This window comes from Centropristis striata, chromosome 4 (assembly GCF_030273125.1).
Source record: "Centropristis striata isolate RG_2023a ecotype Rhode Island chromosome 4, C.striata_1.0, whole genome shotgun sequence".
NCBI classification, from domain to species: domain Eukaryota; kingdom Metazoa; phylum Chordata; class Actinopteri; order Perciformes; family Serranidae; genus Centropristis; species Centropristis striata.
In genome coordinates this window covers 6,535,595-6,554,333 of record NC_081520.1, presented here as the reverse complement: position 1 = coordinate 6,554,333, position 18,739 = coordinate 6,535,595, and the positions used below count along the sequence as shown (strand labels likewise).

At 35.8% G+C, this 18,739-nt stretch overlaps 1 protein-coding gene and 1 non-coding gene across 2 annotated transcripts in view; both read right to left on the bottom strand.

Moving 5' to 3' along the window:
- Nucleotides 1-6,925: 6,925 nt before the first annotated feature.
- The window catches only part of LOC131969692 (SPARC-related modular calcium-binding protein 1-like), a 29,450-nt gene continuing 17,636 nt past the window's right edge, over nt 6,926-18,739 (bottom strand). The window contains exons 4-10 of the mRNA XM_059330836.1: nt 17,864-17,914; nt 15,922-15,969; nt 15,703-15,783; nt 14,178-14,367; nt 12,501-12,574; nt 12,257-12,350; nt 6,926-7,253 (exon numbers count right to left, since the gene is read on the bottom strand). Of these exons, the coding sequence (XP_059186819.1) occupies nt 6,926-7,253; nt 12,257-12,350; nt 12,501-12,574; nt 14,178-14,367; nt 15,703-15,783; nt 15,922-15,969; nt 17,864-17,914 (866 nt within the window). The remainder of the gene's footprint in view (nt 7,254-12,256; nt 12,351-12,500; nt 12,575-14,177; nt 14,368-15,702; nt 15,784-15,921; nt 15,970-17,863; nt 17,915-18,739) is intronic.
- On the bottom strand, nt 17,305-17,495 carry LOC131970788 (U2 spliceosomal RNA). Its single transcript, XR_009394208.1, has one exon. It is a non-coding gene; the product is annotated as a U2 spliceosomal RNA (small nuclear RNA).

Below are 18,739 nucleotides of genomic sequence, written 5' to 3'. Positions count from 1 at the left end.
TTTGAAACCAGTGATGTCAAAAACAGTTTTGAAAAAAAACAAGAAAACAGCAATAACCAAGTGTTCCTGGTATCCTGTGTGCTGCAGTTGGGTGCATACACAACCCGTTTCACTATAAATCATATATGATCGCTCTTTATTAATTTATTTTAATTTATGTATGATATGGCCTACCCCCTGTTGTTCTTGTTGTTATGGTTGTTTTTGTCTAAGACAGCTCTGTTTGTTTTTTGTGGCTGTCTGTGCTGGTTTGTGTAATGTATATTTGGCTACTCACAATGACATGCTGTATATATGTGAAGGAGCAGAAACTATACAGCTTTATTTTATTTTTTTTAAATACGTGACATAACCTTCCATTCATGTTTCTCCAGCCGATTGCTTTAAATTTGTATTTTTCTTTGTTTTATTTTTTACTTTTGTTATATGAAAAACTGAAGATATTGAACACAGAAATAGTGATATAAAAAGACAGACTGTTCAGAGGTTCAGGACCCAACCCACACTAAATAATTCCAGTCCTGTAGACTATTGCACGCTTTCTTTTGCTCGCTGTTGAAGGTCATTTGTAATGACAAGTTGTGTAGATCGCATCCGATAAGTTTTAATTATATATTTGCATTTTGAATACCAAGCCACTGAAGTATTGAGAAATGAAATATACATTTTTGACTTTTATTTCCATTACAAAGTTTTAAATTGGCTGTTTTACTTCTTTCCTTCAATAAAACAGTTTCATTCAGACAGCAATTGTGTTATCTACATTTGAAATAGTTTCAGCACGAAAGAAGAACAATGAGCCATTGAGCCTGTGAGGACAAATCCTCCTTCTAGTGCAGGGATTCCCAAAGTTTGGTGCGTGGACCCTCAGGGGTGCATGAGCTGCTGCTAGGGGGTGCGCGAGATGAAAAATGTAATGGCGGTCTGATAATTACACAATTACATTTTTGTCCCTACACACAATAAAGACGTGTAAATAAACATTTCCTATGTAAAATGTTGAATCAAAAAACTATAATATTAATTAATAAATAAATGCAGGCTATTCAAAATGCACTTCATCTTAAAATTAAGCGTAGAAGAAGTTATCTTCTTCCATTTTTCCAGCCTGTGTTATGATGACGGGTTGTTTAGCTCCACGCTCATTTCAACTTGTAGCAATTTTTGCTCTTAAAAGTGGAAGCTTGTGCATAACTTTGTTGCATTATATTGAAACTGTGTTTCAGATTAATTCAAATGCGAGACCGCATTGTTGTGATGCTGATTATTTTATTATATGTGTGTTCTGGTCATTTGAACTTGATTAAACATGCAGCCTTTAAAATGGCTATAAAACAGCTTATTATATTTTGTTTTTTTTGAAGGTGTGGGAGATTGGGGGTGCATCAACCCGGTTGGGACATAGAAGGGGGTGCACGGCTAAAAAAGTTTGGGAACCGCTGTTCTAGTGTTTCATCTCTTTAGTTCCCATTAAAACAACACGCTAGCCTGGCTGGAAAGCATGAGACTGATGACTGATTTCTCCATTAACAAAAGGTTTGTTTGATGACAAACATTCTGATATTTAGCAGCTTTTTGTAGATGTTTGATCTTTTGAACAGATTAGGGTGACAGACGTTGTCCTCAGTGGAACCTGGTCTCACAGGAATTTGCTTAACTCAAAATCCCTGGAATAGCCACGGAATCACTCAAATTTCCGTGAAACTGACACGGATTTCGCTACAATGCAAGTTAATGACTGACATATCCCTTGGCTATTCCATGGATATTTTTTCTTATTGGTTTGTTCCAAGTCACGTGACTTTTAAGGTCCCGGTGGTCAGAAAAAAAAAACATGGCGGACAGTTGTCATTTTTAGTGAAAAAATCAATATTTTGACTTAGTTTCTGCACAAAAATGTATTTTTATCACATTTCTAGCGAGAAATGTATGTTTTATTTTCTAAATATTCACTCAGTGAATGTACATAATCACTTTGTATGTTGGAATAGCCACGGGATATGACTGTCATTAACTTGCATTGTAGCGAAATCCGTGTCAGTTTCACGGAAATTTGAGTGATTCCGTGGCTATTCCACAGATTTTGAGTTAAGCAAATCCGTGGCTATTCCACAGATTTTGAGTTAAGCAAATCCGTGGCTATTCCACGGATTCCTGTGAGACCATGTTGCCTCAGTGTGTCGGAGCAGCTTTGTGACAGAAGTTTGTGTAGTTAGAGCCCTCTGAGAGCACACGCACACAATCCCCTGCAGCCTCTCAGGTCACAGTGTCATGTCGGCCCTCCAGGCTCAGTCTGGACACCACAGAGGAAGAGAAATCTCACTGCAGACATAGGAGGCCCTGTTAACGTCATGTCCAATCATATTTAACCACAGTGATGACTAATGCATCCTGGGAAATACTGGGTTTTGGTGAGACCTGTTGTCCCTCCTGTTTATCTCCTGATTTGCCAGCACTCACATCCACTGATTATAACAAACAAACAACAGTATCACTGCTCGGATGAATGAAAAGAAGATGACAACATCATTTTATTGAAATCACATTTACAAAAGTCAGGAATTATGAAACACTGTAAATGACTCGGAGTCAAGTCAGGTTCAATCAATCAGCAAACAACTGCTGCAGATGTTGTTTCAAATATACTGTATAAAAATATGAAGTAACAGTGAGGAAAATGTGTACAGTATCAAAATATGTTACATCAATATATTGGCAATAATATATGGGAGAAGTATGTAGTATTAAGTATGTACACAGCAGAGAAGGAAGTAGGGGAAGATGGGAAAAGGGAAGAGAACCCAAACTTTACAACTGAGAGCATTCAGAAGATAGAAGAGAAAAGGACAAAGCAACTTTCAGAGGGTGTGTGCTTTAGGTTTACTAATAATGAGGCAGTTCTGAGTCATTTCCAAAAGAGAAATGCTTGTCATTCGATTGCAATAAAATGCAATTCTTGGAGAAATTACAACAATGTTAAAAGTTTCGATTGCACAGGAGTTGCTGCCTGCACAGCTCAAGTTGGGAGATGTGGACCGAACCAAACAGGAAAGAAGGTCAGATTAAGGAAATAAAGTGAAGAAAGAAGAAGTTTGGAAATTTAAAGTCACTAAAAGGGAGAGAGGGAGATTAACCCATAGGAACCCAGACCTATTTATCTTTAAAGGAACATTATGGGGGCTATACCACAGACCAAGTGGACCACATAGAGCATGTTTATGATTTTTTTTAAATTTTAAATTCTACCCCTAGATCTGTGATGTGACATATGGGTCAATGACGTGATCTAACACAGTGTCAGTTGGTGTAACCATTCTTTTTTTTTTTTCATAAAAATCAGATTATTTACAGGAAAATAAATGTGAACTTAAATGAGAAAAAAATTCAATCCATGTTTACATTGCAACATTATGGCTTATAACAAATTTTACATGATTTGTCTAAACTTTAGAAAAAAGTCTTTTTTTTTAGAATTTTTTTTTTTTAGATTTTAGAAAAAAAATCGTAGTTTTAAGAATATGTTCTGCTCAATATTGATGAAATGTGTAAATGTAGAAATACTCAGAAATATGTTTTTTAAAATTAAGTAATTAAATGTATAAGTCCACTTAAACACACTGTAGGTGGATAAAGTTTATATAAATATATATATTTATAATTAATTTGTGGTTACACCATTTGACATCTTGCCAACCCTTATTTGTCACTTACCCATATACGTTACATCGGGTGTTTATGGAATTTATGTTTATGATATTTCTTATTTTAAAATAAATTAACTAGACCTTTTCTGCTTACAGAAACACAAATTTGCCTTTTTTGACGTATACATCACAGCGATATTTTTGTTACTTGTTTCATCTTAATTTGTTCAGGAAATATGGTCAAAACAGGTTAAATACAATACAGGATATTAATGGGTTAGAATTGTTAATTGGGTTTAAACTTGGCCTCGAAAACAAAAAATAAGCTTTTTGAAATGATCTATTTTTTCACATTTCTGCTTCCAGTCACACCCATATAATATAGAGAAGTCACTTCTTGTCACAGTGACACAGTCTTGCTTTGGGACTCAATGAGTTAAGGTGAAGCATAAAGCTGAATAAAGGAGATTACAGAAGATGTTTTCATGTTTGTTACATGCGTGTCACCATGGGTTCTTATGGGTTAAAGAAAGGAGAGAGGGGGGAAGTAAAAGAGTGATGGGATAAAAGTAGGACAAGGCCTGTAATGCATGAAGGAGGTAGGAGCAAAAGAAAGGAGGAAAGGAAAAGGAGCAGGTACAAATAAAGGAAAGGTAAAGAAGGAAATGGGATATTTCGGAGGAAGTGGGCATCAGTGTTAGAAAGAGAAAAGAGCTGATAGTTCAGTCCAGTTGACTTGTAGTGACCATCAGGATCATATCACAGTATGCTGACACTAATGGAGCAGTGAAGGGAGCTGAAGTCATTCACTTCATTCCAACCTGTTGTGGATCTGTTTGACTGCAGCCTGTGGAGGGTGGGAAATAAACTGATGAGAAAATAATGATGTAACCTGAAGTGGTGAGAGGTTGTTCTTAATGATTAACTCTATGGAGTCTTGGGCTGGGGTTTTTTGGTATTTTCCTCTCATTATGTGTCTTTTTTAGTCATTTTTGTGTCTTTTTCTTGGTCATTTCGTGTCATTTTTTAGTCATTTTGTGTAATTTTTTGGTCATTTTGTGTCTTTTTTGGTCATTTTATGTCATTTTTTAGTCATTTTGTGTAATTTTTTGGTCATTTTGTGTCTTTTTTTGGTCATTTTGTGTCTTTTTTAGTCATTTTGTGTCTTTTTTTAAGTCCTTTTGTGTCTTTTTTAGTCATTTTGTGTCTTTTTTTAAGTCATTTTGTGTCTTTTTTAGTCATTTCGTGTCTTTTTTAGTCATTTAGTGTGTTTTTTGTTATTTTGTGTGTTTTTTTTGTCATTTTGTGTCTTTTTTGGTCATTTTGTGTCTTTTTTAGTCATTTTGTGTCTTTTTTTAGTCATTTTGTGTCTTTTTTAGTCATTTAGTGTCTTTTGTGAAGCGTTAGGAGAGAAAAAGTGGATCTTTGGTGTTTGCTGATTTGTCCTGTCGCTCTCTGTGGCAAAGAAAGAGAAAGGAAATAAAGAATTAAAAACCGACAAGACCGACTTTAAGCATTAAACCTTTCAAAGTAGACCTCTCAGACGTGAATGGACCAAATTAAACTCCAGAATGTTCTGTTCCTCAGTGGGATCAGTGTGTTAAGGCACTGTGAGCTCTCTGTGTGAACCAGACATTTACATTTGTATGTGTCAACAGAAATGCCATAAATATTCATGGAGAAATAGAACCTTTGTCAGGCAATAGTGAGCTGGTTACCAACACACACTCATAATAACACCCCGACTCCAGCCACACACACACACACACACACGCACACACACTGCAGGCTGACTCGTGAGTTGATGTCATGGCTGAGCTGTGACTGATGGCTCACTGACAAGCACACCATTTAACCACTGCCCACATTTGTTTTGATTTCATAAAGGTACATAAACATTCAGACAGTGGTGTGTGTAATTTGTCTGGCAGCCGGCCCAAAACCCCTCGACTCTCCTGGGATCAACAACCTGCAGAGGAGAAAAAGAGGCTTTTATCTAAGCCAGTCGACCAATGAGGAGCCACAGCAGCTGTGTGTGTGTGTGTGTGTGTGTGTGTGTGTGTCAGTCACAGGTACATTTACTCAAATTCCAAATGTAATGTTGTTGTATTGGGGAATAGTCAGTCAGTAATTTTAGCTTGTCTCACTGTCAGAGTGGCAGTTCAAACTTTGTTAATTCGTATAGAAATACAGCATTTTATTCCTTTGTGCAACAGGAATCTAATCAGATTGCATTTATAAACCTTGTATTATTAGTCATTATGTAAAGATTTGAACATGATATCTGTGAACCGACTTACCGACAGCTGACAACATTTCTCATGAAAAACACACCTAGTAAGGGATGATAGATGGCAATGAGGGAAACTGGCTAACTGATGTTTTTGGGTTATAAGGCAGGACATTAATTTACTTATAATTATGGAATGGAAATTGAGATTTTTGTAAAAATTGTTGTTTTTTTTAACGACTCTTCACTTCTTTCCAGAGTTGTATTTGCTACATCACGGTCAATTGTAATGGGACAGAGCATTTTCATTGTATTGTCTGTATTACATAATAAGTAATTGGATATTTGTTTTTTGTGGCCACAGTGTGTTGTTTGTTGTTTTTGTTTATGTTGGAAAATGCAATAAAAAATATATATACACTACCGGTCAAAAGTTTTAGAACACCCCAATTTTTCCAGTTTTTTATTTAAATTCAAGCAGTTCAAGTCAAATGAACAGCTTGAAAGGGTACAAAGGTAAGTGGTGAACTGCCAGAGGTAAATAAAAAAAGGTAAGCTTAACCAAAACTGAAAAATAATGTACATTTCAGAATTATACAAGTAGGCCCTTTTTCAGGGAACAAGAAATGGGTTAACAACTTAACTCTATGGAGTCTTGGGCTATTTTGTCCATTTTTGAATTCTTTTCATGTCTTTGTAAGTCATTTTGTGTCTTTGTTTGGTCATTTTATTTCTTTTTTTAGTAATTTTGTGTCTTTTAGTGTCTTTTTTTGTCATTTTGTGTCTTTTTTTGGTCATTTTGTGTCTTTTTTTTTAGTCCTTTAGTCCAACATAAAATGTGATTTTGAATCTTTTTTTTACTTTCAAAACACTATCATACTCAATAAAGAATTTTAAATGTTGCAAATGTGCATTAATTTCTGAGTACACTGAGACATTAAACTGCATAATTTTCAATTAAATTCTGGAAAAGTTGGTGTGTTCTAAAACTTTTGACCAGTAGTGTATATATATATATATAAAAAAAAAAAAACACACCTGGTGGGCCTCTTCAGAGGCCTAGGCAGACCCTCAGCTCCTGCAGCGTCAGGCCTCGGTCTCTGTCCCGGTCACAGTACTGAGCGAACTTCTTGGCGCAGCGCCGCGGCTTCAGCCTCTGACGCAGGAACTGACGGAGAGGACGAGCTTCTCGTTCGCTCAGCACCCCACTAGAGTCCTTGTCCAGTTGACTGAAGTGCCACTGCAGAGCCACCTCCACACCCTGCAGAGCAGCAGGAGGAGCAGCAGCATCCAGAGTGGAAGAGGAAGGAGGAGCGGCGGAGGTCGGAGTGTTGTAGGAAGGAGAGGGGGAGCTGGAGGGAGGTGTGTTTGAGGCCCTGCTGGAAAGGGACAGGACAAAATCAAAGCTACTTAATCCTCTGGGGTCTATGATTTATTTGACGTTCCGAGGTCATGTAAAACCAAAGAAATGATCGTTTTAATTTGAGAGTACAAAATGATTTATTCAAGTATAAAAGTAGGATGGGACGAGGCAGGCGTGGCATTTTGTGAAAATGGAAAAAAAAGGGGTCTGATCATCTAACACTGTTCCTATAAATAAACATGCATTTATGGTCATTTTTTATGTATAGTTTCATTATATTTGAATTTTACCTTTATACGTTCATATTTGCATCCTATGTTTCCATTTTTTAGGTCTGAAACAGTTCATTGAACATATTTGTGGTTTTTATTGTCTTAAATAGTTCAATTTTATGTCAGATTTCATGATTTTGAGTGTATTTTTGGGCTCAATATGTTAATAAAGTGTGTTAAAGTGAAAAAATAATTGTCAGATCATGTTGAAGTTGTGCTGAGAAAATACCAATTACCAAACATGAGTATAGTAAATATTATGTGGTATATAAAGAGCAAAAAAAGGCTCAGACCCCAGAGGGTTAAAGCTTCAGCTGCAGACGGCTTGATGAAATGCAAACAGAACAGACAGTGAACTGTGCTGCAGGAGGTGTTTGAGAGGTTTCTATAGATGTTTTAGTATTATTTATTAATATGGTAACACTTTATATTATATTCCTGCATTTTCTTTTACTGTTTCTTGTACTGTTATTTCCTAACGATTGTATTTTTTTTAAGTGCAAACAACAACAAAAAAAAACGAAAAAAACCAAAACCATTAATTAGTTACATGCAAATAAGTAACATATTGGCTCTTAATTAGCCGTTATTAAGTAGTTATTAATGCCTTATTCTGCATGGTCTTATCATACAACCAGTAAGCCATTAACTAAGAGTTTTCCCTCAATAACCTCAGAGTTATTGCTTATAAGTAGTAAGTAAGAAAGTTGTTGTATATGAGTTATGATCTTAATATGCTTTACTTTGTATGGACTTAATAAGTCTCTACATATCGGTGAACGAAACCATGGAAACGACAAACAGCCACCTTCTCCAGACCTTTGACGTGACTGGTGGCTCCTTTTGGATGATTGGATGAGGATTGGTAGATTGTGATGTCAATCATTACTCTACAAAGTGGAGTAATGATTGACAAGTGACGAGATCGTAACTTTATATACAACAACTTCCTTACTTACTACTAATAAGCAATAATTATGAGGTTATTGAGGGAAAACTCTTAGTTAATGGCTTACTGGTTGTATAATAAGGCCATGCAGAATAAGGCATTAATAACTACTTAATAATGACTAAATGAGCCAATGAGCCAATATGTTACTTATTTGCATGCTAATAAGCATCTAATTAATGTTGAATATGTGTTCCCTAATATAAAGTGTTACCATTAACATTTCTTGATTCTGGTGAAAATATGATGGGAACTTACTGTTTGGTCTCTTATCTTTACAATATTAAACTTTTGAACTGAGAGGATTGTAATAAAAACAAAATCAATTCCATTTTTGGCATCAACTTCAAACATGAGGGTTTAAAGTTGAAGTGAAATTGTTGTTTATATGACAGCAGGACAAGTGGCGGGCATCTGGAGTCACCTGTAATCACATTTATTAACAAACCAAGCACTTGTGTTCACAGTATTCCTGCAGAACTCGATAAATATTAAATTTCATGAGGACGTGGCGGCATGCTGAAACAAAATCACCAGATGGCTCCTGAGTTCTTTATCAGTTTTACAGCCAGCTTTAGTTTTCTGTATCAGAGCAAAACAAAAACAAAATCTGGAATTAATTTAACAGAAAACACAAAGTTATCGAGAAGAGAAATGATGGATGTGTGAGTGTGTGTGTGTGTCTCTGTTCTTGTACTTCCTACATAGTGAGGACCAGAACACGTTTTTAACCAACAGAGTGAGGACTTTTTTGCAAAGTGAGGACATTTCGGCCGGTCCTCACTTCTTTAAAGGCTTTTTTGAGATTTCAGACTTTGTTTTAAGGGTTAAGGTTCCATGATAATGATAATTAACTGAAACTGTATTGTGTGGTTACAAAACCAACTAAAATTATAGTGAAAATGCCCTTCATTTTCGTCTTTGTCAACTTTTTTCATACATAATGAAGCTGGATAAGACAAAGGAAATAAAGGGCAAAATTTACTGTGACCTCTTTTAATCTCCCACCCAACAAATACCCCATTACAAAATACTACAACTAATAAAAACTAAACTAAAACTAAAGCATTTCAAAAAAATAAATAAGAAACTAAAACTAGAAAACTCACTCTAAAAACTAATTAAAACTAACTGAATTTGAAAACAAAAAGTCACAACAAAAATTAAAACTAAAACTGATGAAAAATCCCAAACTTTTATAACCTTGTAAAGGAATTCACTGTTCCAATGAGGGCCCTCACAAAGATAGAAGTACAAGAATGTGTGTGTGTGTGTGTGTGTGTGTGTGTGTGTGTGTGCGCGCGCGCGTGTAAAATGGTAATAATCGGAGGTGGCTGAGAAAGTGAGAGAGTGAGATAGAGAAAAGGCTAAAGGACATGATGCAGGTTGGTGAAAATGAGAAAACATCATGAGTTGAATCAGATAAGAGGGATGTCTATAAATGAAGTGAGAGAGAAACAGACGGAGGGAAGAGGTGAGCACTTAAAGACTGAAGTGCTGATTGGCAGAGAGAAGCAGAGAAACAGATGGAGCTGTTCATCAGATACTTGATCTGGTCTGTGTCCTTCACTCAGCTGTGAAATTGTGTTTCAGTCTGAGCAGCAGAGGAAACTTCTGCATCCTCTGAGAATAAACTGACCGATGAAACAGACGATTTATTTAACCTTTGACCCCAAAAATGTAGTTACTGAACTCTGGTTTTGCTGCGAAAGGTTCTAATAGTAATGCTCAAACATGATGCAGTAACGCTTATGTTGTTTTCTTTCAGCTTTTATAGTTTGTCTTCAGTAAATAAACAAAAAAAGCAGACCACTTACTGTGGTTTTATGTTTAAATTTGTATATATATCCAAAGCAGACTCTTGTAAGTGTAATTATTGCTGTCTACTTTGGTTTTGAGTTGGATTTTGTAGTTACTGCAATTTTTTTAATCATTATTTCTTTGAAATAAAGTAAAATTGAAATCTATAACTTTGTCACAAGATAAAATAGACATCAAGGAGTTCATTTTTAGTTATAACTCAATTTCAACCAAAATTGTAGTGACTGCAGTTAGACTTTGTAGGGCAGTATAAAGGGGTATCATAATAAGTATCATAATATTTTATAATCATAAATACTTTATATGTCTATCACTGACATAGCATTATAAACATATTTATTATGCATTAAAGATTTTAGTAAGGATCTGCATAACCTCATACTTTAACCCTTTAATCCTTTATAATGCAAATAATGCGAATATTTATCATGTATTACAGCTATGTATCTGTGTGTGTGTGTGTGTGTGTGTGTGTGTGTGTGTGTGTGTGTGTGTGTCTGTAGGAACCAGCAATAATGACGTATTATGATTCTTCACCTTGTTGGTGTGAATAAGTGCCTATAACTATAATTACACAGTGCTATAAGCACATTTTAATATATATGAGCAATATAAGTGTGTTTATAAAGCATTATAGACATGGGCTGTTCCCAATGGGGGTCCTAAACATTCAAAACAATATCTTTAGGTTACCCTTAACCTTTGTATTATTATATTATTAAAAATTGAGTATAAATCATCACCAATTCTGTGTTAGACATCATTTCCACAAATCTTCCACTTCTTTTTGAATATATCGATGATATTTTGTTGCACTTAGTTGAAAGACACACAAATGTCTGATATAAAAACATCTGAATTCGGATCAAATTTTATAAGAAGAAGAGTTTAAGATAATCAACAAGTCTGCTTTAGTTAAAACATCAATACATTTCTACTTTTTACTTTTATCCACTTACTCTGTCAGGTAGAAGCTCTGCTAGATTTATCTTTTTAACCCTTTGATGCACAACATGGGTCTAAAGTGACCCGACTAAGTTTTTATATTCTATATCTGCAATAAATTAATTTCATCATTGAAAGGTTTTCCTCAAATAACTTGTTTTTTACCATCATACATACATACATACTTTTTGAATAAAAACCCTTTTTTATCACTGAGATTTTAATGCACAAGGTCATTGTTTATATGTTGTGCATCAAAGGGTCACCAATTCACCATTTACCAATTTAAAACCTGACAAAGACACAAATAATAACTATCCTATTTTGTTGGATTGGTGTTTTTCCAATGGAAATTATTATTTGGTGCCTCTTATGAGTCTCAAATGTTAAAATATGTGATTTTCCAAAGTAACCTGGTGGTTCTAACAACTCTTTTAAAGTTAAACCTTAAAAATAAGACAAACTTTTTGTATCACTACGCTTCTAATGCACAAGGTCCTTTTTGACCCATTTGTATGAAAATAATACAAAAACTATTTTTCTTCATAAAGAATAAAAGGAAAATTGCATATAATGATCTTTTGCAATATAAAAAAAGGTATTCAAACACACAGCCAGCATGAAATAACATGGGAAATTAATGCGGGTCATTTCTGACCCATGTTGTGCATTAGAAGGTGTTTATATGTTGTGCATCAAAGGGTTAAATTGCACATGTAGAAAGCTTTGCTCTTGCATATCCTGCAGGCTACAGCACCAGTTATCACATGTAAACTATGAGTGATTTAAAAGTGTCTCTGCTGCATTCAGAGCACGTCTCTACCATGACTAATTAATTACAATTAAAGACAAACTGGGTCGCATCCTCATTCAATATTCACATCTCCCGATTCAATAAACACTCTGCAGTTTAATTCGTTTACATTGGGCCTTAATAGTGATTGATGTTGGAGCTTCACACAAGATCATTAATCACCACTACACTGATCACTACACCTGCTGGGATGTGCAGGGCATGGTGGATAGACCTACTGGTAGAGACTCAGACTCCCAGCATGCTCTGCTTCCAGCTGCAGAGCTCGGACCAGACTCTGCAGGAACTGCTTCTTACGAGCTCCGGGACATCCTGCAGGGACACGAGAGAGGACACTGTCTCCACTTCCACTTTTACATGCTTATAAACTGCTGCAGAGGGTTTTCTAAGTCAATCTTTTAAAGATTTTACAAAATTCTTGCAGCTTTTGTGATAATAAAAAGAAGAAACTCTCGTATTTACCAGGCAGACGGTTTATCCTGAACCTCCTGTCTGTTGGTGCCTCCTCTGCCCCAGTGCACTCTGGGATGCGATTCCTGCAGAAAAACAAAAAGAGCAATTAAATTGCCCATTAACAAACATTACACTTGTGTTAAGTTTTAGAACTAGAATTGAATCATTGGAAGCTGTCTGCATTTTGCAATTTTGCAGGAAAAGATAAAATATCAAATGTCATATAATATCAATATTAATTCACGTTTGTTGTTGTTTGGAGTACAGTCAGTCATTCTGTTATTCACCATCTCTGGTGGACCACCGTAGATAGTTGCATGATTTCTAGATATATATTTCTAAACAAAAAAAAAGCTACATTTATTTATTTATCTCACACTGTAGTAGTAATTTATCAGACAAAATAAATGGGTTATTTAATTTATTTTAATTGAAGTGTTTTTCCTCGGTCAAACTAATCACTTTTAAATTACTGACAACCAGAGACAGAGTATACTCTGCTTGTCAGTGGGGAAAAAACAAACATTAGGCCTCAGGGAATCTTTTTCTTTCTCACCAATGAACCAAAGAAAACCCATTATATGAAAACCTTCAACACTGATAAAAACCCATCGAGGCCTTCCCTCTAGGGACTTACACCGCATCACATCGTAAGCTCCTTGACGAACTCCTTCTAGTTCAGGGATGGGCAAATTAAATGCTGGAGGGGGCCACAATTTTTCATGGACACTACCACAGGGCCACATATACTGTAGGAGCGTGCACTTAACCAGATATGATGACACTGCAATTTTAAATATGTTTACAGTGCAGTAACTTAACATATTTTATGCTCAAAAGCAAGTTTAACAGTATAAATAGGAATGCAAAAGGTTTGAAGCAAATAAAAAATAACCACTTACTGTGATTTCTTTTTTTTCAGTGCAAGAACAGCAGACCAACATTAATTGCAAGAAGTAATTTTGTGCATTTTTACACTGCACTTTTAAGATTTCATGCTCAAGTAGATGTAGTTGTACTGAGGGCCACTTCAAGTGAGGGTGCAGGCCGTATGCGGCCCCCGGGCCTCCAGTTGCCCATCCCTGTTCTAGTTGCTCGAGTGTTTATTGAAAAACTGGATCAAAACTCCCTTTGCCCTTTGGTAGATAGATAGATGTGTGTGCGTGTATGACGCATGTGTATGCAGTGTGTGCACACTTTAGTGCATGTGTGTGTGTGTGTGTGTGTATCTGTAACTGTAATCACATCAAAGAGCAAAGGCAATCAGATCAAAGCAATCAACAGAATTAAGTGACAACACCTGTTAATGATAATAATAATAATAAGAAGAAAAAATCCACAGTATAACAGGTCGCCCCGAGCACTGGTCCCTACAGCTATTGCTGTAGGGACCAGTGCTCGGTGCGATTGCCCCGAGGCCCTAACAATAAAGTGTGTTTTAAAAAAAAAACCCTCAAGCACAAAACCATCCAACCGTAATGTATTCTGATTTGTTCTGCGTGTTTCCATAAAGAGTAACCCACCTGGGAAACAGAGACAGTAATTGGTGTCAAATTGGATGACCAAGATAAAATGCTTCCATGCATCAGAGCTCGATTATATCCGTGCCTAAATAAACCAATCCCACCCACTGAGGAGAGAAGAGAGGAAACTGAAGAAAATCCAGTTTACAGACTGACTGTTTACCTTGCTGAGGTCCCCGGCAGCGGCCTGCCGCTGTCCACCCGGACACACCAACAGTAACCTGTAGCAGCGTGACACTGCGCGGGGCTGTAGCGGCCGTCTGCAGTGCATTCTGGGATAAAACGATCTTCATGCCACTCTGTCATCTGAGAGAGCAGCAGCGCTCGCTCGTGCTCACAAGTCTGAGCACTGTCTGCACAAACACACAAACAGGCACAATATTACTGCAGTAATAATGTTTGGATCAATCTAAAGTGTTGCTATTTAAGAAGTGTCTCATCATATTTTAGCTGTTAATTATATGAATGAATGTTTATATATTTTTTAAATATCCTGTCAAAGTGTGCTCCTTTTTCACTTGCAATGTTTGTAATGTCACTAACAACTAGGGTTGTCACGATACTAAAATTTTCAACTCGATACCGTAACTCAGGAAAATATTCGATACTCGATACCATTTTTGATACCACAAGGATAAAAACAAAGACGCCAAAATTATTAACAAGCAATGCAACATGTAAAAAATGAACAGAACCACAGGTTAAATATTTATAATAAAAAACAGTTGTGCAAAAAGAAACTGCAACTATGATAACAAGCTTCAGGTCTGAGGTAGTGCAAAAAATAAATAAATACAATAAACAATAACAATTAGAACAATATTTTGAGGTTGTATGCTGTGCACAATATATTATTCATTCTGGGACTTCAAGATAGAAAATAACACTTTTCAGTCACCAACATTTATGTAAACTTATCAACTCTATGCTTATGTATACTGACACTGTGTCAATTAACGTAATATGGACATACTACGTGCCTGATTTATTTATTTACGTTGTTTATAATCATTAACGTGACGTCAGCCTTTAAATGCTAGCTGCGGCTAATGGCTAATAATAACACGGCCAACATTAATGCGAGCCACCGGCCACGATAACATCAGTAATAGGTCAGTTTGAAACGAAAGGTCGGGGGGGTATCACTACTTTTGAAAATGAGTATCGTATCCGGATACAACGTTTTAGTATCGATACTTTTTTGAGTATCGATACTTTTGACAACCCTACTAACAACAAATCTAATTGTGGTTGAGTTGTCTCCTTAGAAGGAGGATGTTTCTCAACTTTGAGTTAAATAAAAGCAGAAATACCAAAAAGTCCATGGGTCAGAGCAGATATTAGCACTTTCTAAGTGGGGAAAACCTTATAATACTTTTTTTTATACTTTTATAATTTTACCTCTACATGATAGCCTTTCCACGGGAACAGATTTTCATATTTATTTGACATTTTGTTACTTCGCTTCTTTGCATAATTGCAAATATCATATTAACAGTGATGTCATTTTGGACATAAGGCAACTAAAATATTTTAGTAAATATATAGATTGTTCATTATAAAAGAAGCATTTGATGTGTTTGAATCTGCAAACACATTCTGTAGTTCTGTAATAATAGCATTTGAATATTTTTCTTGACTATAAATTAAAAACAAGCTTTTGTTTTTTTAAACATGAGGAATCTTACCGGTGGGTCGTCTGACTGAGCGGTTCCCTTTGGGGTCAGAGTTCATCAGGATGGTCACCCAGAACGGAGGAGCTGTCATCACTGGATGAGAAAATGTTAATTATAATATTATGTTTGAAGGCTTTTCTGCTTGTGTAGATGTTGTACAGAGGAGAGTGAAGGAGAGGCAGGAGAGAGACTCAACACAGGGTCCCTACTGGAAAAGGTTCAGTTGTTCACCTGCAGGTTTTCTGGGGTCCACTGTAGGCCCAGGGTCACCCACTTCATCTGAAACACAAGCATAGAGATGAAGTCAGAGAGAGAGAGAGAGAGAGAGAGAGAGAGAGAGAGAGAGAGAGAGAGAGAGAGAGAGAGAGAGAGAGAGAGAGAGACACTTCCTAACCAAATGTAAAAAATATGAACTAATTAGAGAAACATATTTCCAAAAATTTGAAACCGTTAAAAAAGGTTTTTAAAATGGTCAGATGAGGAAAAAATGCCGCTCCTCCTGGGGAAGAGTCACAGAGCTGTAGATTAGCAGCAGTCTATGTTTCTGAGACACTGAGGGACAGCGAGTGACACACAGCTGTTGGTTGTTTTGTTTTTTTGTTTTTATTTTATTTTTTCTTCTTTTTTTGCTGGGACAGTTGGATTGTATAAATTATATGTTGATTGTAATTCAACGATTGTAAATATTGCTTTCTTTTATTGTTATTAGTTTTTCTTTTCTTTTAAATATAATAATTTATTGTAAATATTGCTTTCCTTATCTTGTTATCTTTTTTTCTGATGCTTGCTTTGGCAATATATACATTGTTACGTCATGCCAATAAAGCCAATTGAATTGAATTGAATTGAGAGAGAGATAGAGAGAGAGAGAGAGAGAGAGAGAGAGAGAGAGAGAGAGAGAGGCTGTATCCCAAAGTCAATAAAGGACTCAATAGTCAAGAGGACTGTCCCAATGTCCAGGATCCTCCAGAGGACAGAGTCCTTCTTCTGCCCAAATTCCAAGGATGCATGCGTGTATCCTCCATGTGCCCCGAGTACCCATAATGCCTTGCAACCGGGAGATTTGAAAATGGCGAGCAAAGAAACAGCGACACCGGCGGCGCAATATGCATTTAAATATACAAAGCATTTTCAGTTTACACTGAATATTTGTTATCACATAACTTACAAAACTTGTGTTCACAGTCAAGCAAAACATATGCACAAACAAATGCCAGAATATTTAGCTAAAAGATGATAAATATAATCTCGATACATTGCCAGTTAAGTTAATTGATGCGTCTCAGTCGCTAAAGTTATTGTTAATTCATATATATGCATCAGATGATGATGTACTATGTGCAAAGTATACGTAGCTATGCCATTCATAAAGTTATTCATGTTTATTGTTTAACAGTGACCGACAGCTTTTATCCGTTATTGTTATTTATAAATAACTGTTATTGTAATGAACTGTAAAATAAAATTTTAAAAATCACAGAACATATTTCCATGGTGAGTTATGCTCCGCTCCTTTTATGATACTAAGTAGCGGCCAAATTCAGCCAGGATCAGTGAAATATTCAGGTTTGATCCACTTTGTGGCTTTTTTTTTTTGTTTGTTTGCTAAATCGTGGAGATTCAACCTTAAAGCATCTTCTTCCATTTTCACAAATATGTGTCAGAGTGCTGATGCCAAAGACACATCCATGTCGTGAACTGATTTTGAAATTGCGGCGCTGAATTTATTTATTTATTTATTTTTTATTAAACTGATAAGAACAGATACTACACTTGATCTTAGCCAAAAGACCGAGAGCGGCGCTGAATTTAAGCAGGACGTCCAATTACGCAATGACGCACAGCTACACACTCTGAAGGCTGTCCTATTTATGTGTTTTTACAGTGAAAGGAAGGACTCTAGCCACGTCGTGAAGGACCCGACTCCAAAGGAAGGATCCCACCAAGGAAGGATCCTTAACATTGGGATACAGCCAGAGATTTTTGGGATGTGGATGTCCCTTTTCTTGCCAGAGAAAAAACACGAAAAATAGTGAAAAGCATACAGAACTAATCTTTCAGTGAATGTATACGACAGGCGTTTATTCAAGCAGACATATTATATATAGAATGTGTAGAATCAAAATACTGTCATCATGAATGTCATGAATTTGGAACAAAACTTCTTTCTCACCTTTGATTGGAAACAAATCTGCATCTGTGGTCCGAGCCAACATGATGTGATCTGTTGGGGATGATATTATAAAACCAAACACCTCAGTTTGATGCCACAATTCTGTCAATGACATTAAATCTTTATGACATTTGATTCATTTTCCAAATATGTGTCAAAGATCTTACTGCAGCAGGAGACAAAAAAGTCAAGAAAAACACACTAAAACCATCAAACACCAGCTGAAAGGATATTGTTTGGAAGAATGGTGTTTATCCTCCCAGGAAAGATGCACAGAATCTATTTTCATAACTTTGTCAACCTCTGAAAAAAGACGTATTTTAAGCAGAAATTACTTGTTTCCACTGACATAAGCATGCTGTACTTCTGATTTCAAAAGCTTTGAGTCTCACTACATGGACTCAAGCTAACTCTTAATGCTAATAAAACTATAACTTGATGACTTTTTCTCAGGCTCATTCCCGATCCCCAGGTAACACATATTTTTACATTCAAAATGGGGACTTAATCGAAAAAGTGTCATCAAGTTTTTAGGTAGCTGGTTCGAAAACAAGCATTCTTTTAAAGTACATATCTTGTGAAGAAGCTGAAACACCTGAGAGGTTTTTATTATTTATTTGTAAAACATGTCAGTAAGAAAAAACTGAGACTTTCGGTAACACTTTACAATAACCATCATTTATAAACGGTAAACAGATAGTTTATTAATGTTTAATCATCATTTATAAACTGTTTATAGACCATTTAGAATGGTAAATACATAATTTATTAATGTTTAACTAACTTAATCATGTATAAATGGCAAATAGATGTATATTCATTTATAAACATGTCTATTAATGTAAGTTTATAATTACTTTACCATTAACAAACAAT